The sequence below is a fragment of the Notothenia rossii genome (assembly GCF_949606895.1).
Source record: "Notothenia rossii genome assembly, chromosome: 5".
Lineage (NCBI taxonomy): Eukaryota > Metazoa > Chordata > Actinopteri > Perciformes > Nototheniidae > Notothenia > Notothenia rossii.
The window spans coordinates 88406283-88409459 of NC_136903.1; the positions used below are offsets into that span (position 1 = coordinate 88406283).

Here is a 3177-nt window from a genome sequence, read left to right on the forward strand (position 1 = left end):
TTTAGATATTAACTTGAAAGGTAAAGTGCACACATTTGAAAGCACTAACCTTCTCGAGGTCTGAGTTTCTTGCAGTTGATTCTGTACACTGCAGGAACTCCAGCATTAATATCAGCACTCACAAACACCTGTATCACCTGATGATCAGTAACCAAATAATATCTGAGTATTTTGCTGACATGCAAAACAAATTCATATGCGTACATGATTTGACCAAAGAGGGGAAAGTGTGGATGAGCTGTTGTTGAGATTACAATTTAGCAAGACAGAATAAGAAACCATGGAAATATGGAGTTGTAGGCAGGAAATGCGTACAATGCAATACCATTTATTTGAATTTGTAAACATTTGAATAAAACACGACACTGAAAAATAAGAACAGACAAGCCACATTATTGCATTTAGCAGTTTAATGACTAGTATTAAGCAGAAGCAGTTATTTCCTTTTGAACAATTAGAACACAGGTCTAAAACGTCTTTGTAATTGGACAAAGAAAATATACCACGTTGCTGGAGCATTTGATTAAACAAGTCCACAATGATTGATCAAAGCCTGAGCATTCAAATTAACCAGCGTAGAGAAAATTAAGCCATGTTTAACACCGTGTAACTAATTCATTTATTACAAGCTAGTCAGAAGGTTTAAAGATGGACATGGTATTTTCCATTTGTTGGAGCAACACAGCTTCATTTCAAACCAAGGCCGAATTTACCATATACATTGGGGGGGGGGGGGACATGTTTTTTAATATATTTTCCTTTAGAATGGCAGGAAATTAGTATTCAAATCTTGTTGTAATTGCTGGTCCCCCCCCCACCCTCATTTTGACTGTGGTTACGAGCTTGTCCACAGCATTGCAGTTCACAGAGCTCATGACCCCTGCACTCACCAACACAAAGACAACTTCACAATCCTTCAGATCTGGAAATGTGTTCTGACCTCTGATTATCTTAGTTATCTTGAATGTCTCATAGGGAGGGATGAGAACCTCTTCCTCGTCACCAAAGACTGGATATTCTTTTAGAGATGCGCCTAAACAGGTCTTAATTATGAAGCAGGTCTTAGTACCGAAGTGCTTCAAGTCTGATCTGAAAGATGTTGAGGCAAAGGAGCCAAACCGAACTGTTTGGTCGACTGTGCCATCAAATAAATCATGGGTTCTTCTGAAAGTAGAGTAACAGGTTCTGTTGTTATTCAAGATCTGTATGGCAGATGTCAGGAGGTAATGGAAAGAGTGGTATTCGAATGAGGAGAGATAGGAACTCGCTTTTGTCCGGACTGCAGTATTAAATTCCGCGTACACACCGTCTTTTGTGTAAACACAGATTGCCCTAATGTGATCTATGGTTAGAGCCTCATCCGCTCTCTGATTAAATTTATCTTCTGCACGAGATTCTTCCACTCTCCAGTGTTTTCCAAAATTGTTTTCAGATATTTCTTCTGGAAGGAATTTGTCCTTCACTTCTGTCATCATTTGTTCATTGCAGCCAAGATACATGTCATCAACCGAATTTTCAACCATGGTCAATTTTATTGCCTTTTTGCTCAGTATGGCCTTTTTTAACTTTGTGAACCATGCAACCCCCTAAAAAAACAAACAAAAAGAAAGATGAAAACAAACATCATTAAACCAGCACTGTTAAAACTGTACTGTATAACATTGTCTCTTTTAGAACCTTATTTAGATGGTGAAAGTTGTCAAATGAGTTACGATTGGGAGCAGGCTTGAGGCTTGAGAGTAAGCTCAAATGCATCACTTAGTAAATGATGGTATCCTAGCAACACTGCCACTATAGCGCTTACACACACTCATAGTAGCCTAGTTTCTTAAGAATACATTTATTTTAAAAGGAGACCAATTATACTCATGCAACAAATTATTTGATGCAAAATGCAGGTTCTGATAATGATAATTTGTCCCAACCAGATCGCATAAAAAGGACTATTCAAAAAGATAGAAAAAGTGTAAATCATGTTTTTCCCAGGCTTCCAAAGAACACACTATTCTAGTTTTACTGGTGAGATGTTTTTATACATATATGAACTTGATCTTTAAAACACCCACTTCCACATGCTCAACTCACCGCCACGGAGTCAACAGGCATCATCCAGCAAAGGAGTAGACCCAGTGTAGCAGAGGTCCACATGTTGCCCTCCATCGCTGCAGTCAGGACATCTGTTGAATCCAAGCAGATACTCAAAGTAGGGATGGGAATTTCGGCTCTTCTTGGTGAGCCGGATCATTTGGCTCCCAAATGGCTCTTCAGTTTACCACATATTATACCTTTTAATTAAATCAAATGTAGCCCTGTTTTGACTAATGATTTACATGTGTACGCATTTAAATTATTCAATACATCCTTTGTACTGAAGTATTCAAAAGTAAAAATTACACGTTTAATATAAATGATTTGCTGTGGCCAAATGTCTTCATTGCATTTACAGACCCTTGTAACTGTCTGATACCACCCAATGAATGCACTGACTTGCTCGTAGAACCACAAAGCAGATAGCAACAAAACCTATAAAAACGTAAGCATAGACATTTAAAAAAAGGGGCTACTGTATCGACATTTTAAAATTATATTTAAAGAAAAGGCCCTGACAAAACAGCAAGGCTCTATTTCACTATTAACTAAAGAAAAAAAGACAGCAACAGCTGACATCAAATCTTTGCTGAGCCTAAGGATAATCATAAATAAATAACATAGTGAAAATAAATGTATTGCAATGCTCAAAACAGCAGCATCCAACCGTCTCTAATCCTTGGATACTACATGTGACTGCATGCATGCACGGAGCAGCTGTAGCGCGGAGATCATCATTATCATCATTCTGTCGTATTATCGGCTCGTCGGCGGGCGCGAGCCGTGTCCCGTCGTTCACTTAAAAGAGCCGGCACATCACTAACTCAAAGCAAGTCACAAACAATGAGCTGCAACATCATTTCAGTAACACAGATACGTTAGGACAGTGGCATGGCAAATGCAAAAAAGTATTTCAGAAAAAAGGTGATGGAAGGATGGGAAGATGCACTAGGTGAAGTCCTCAGGTCAAAGGTTTCAGACAACCGGTCCTCAGCATGTGTTCAGGACTCACGGTCAACTTCATATATACCTTGCCTTCGTGATGGGCAGGTCCCACATTTGCAAATTCACTCATAGTCGGCAGTAAGG

The 3177-nt window shown here is 39.0% G+C and overlaps 1 protein-coding gene across 1 annotated transcript; it reads right to left on the reverse strand.

The window, feature by feature from the left end:
• Positions 1–308: 308 nt before the first annotated feature.
• LOC307041113 (erythroblast NAD(P)(+)--arginine ADP-ribosyltransferase-like) lies at positions 309–3177 on the reverse strand. The gene is made up of 2 exons (XM_079684445.1): positions 2086–3177; positions 309–1586 (listed from the first exon to the last, which is right to left on the reverse strand). Exons 1-2 carry the CDS (start codon positions 2158–2160, stop codon positions 777–779), a joined length of 885 nt encoding a protein of 294 aa, XP_079540571.1. The 5' UTR covers positions 2161–3177; the 3' UTR covers positions 309–776.

Coding starts and splice junctions, on each gene's coding strand:
- LOC307041113 (XM_079684445.1), bottom strand. CDS start 2,160: ATGGAGGGCAACATGTGGACCTCTGCTACACTGGGTCTACTCCTTTGC. Junction 1,587..2,085: donor TGCCTGTTGACTCCGTGGCG/GTGAGTTGAGCA, acceptor TTGTTTTTTTAG/GGGGTTGCATGGTTCACAAA.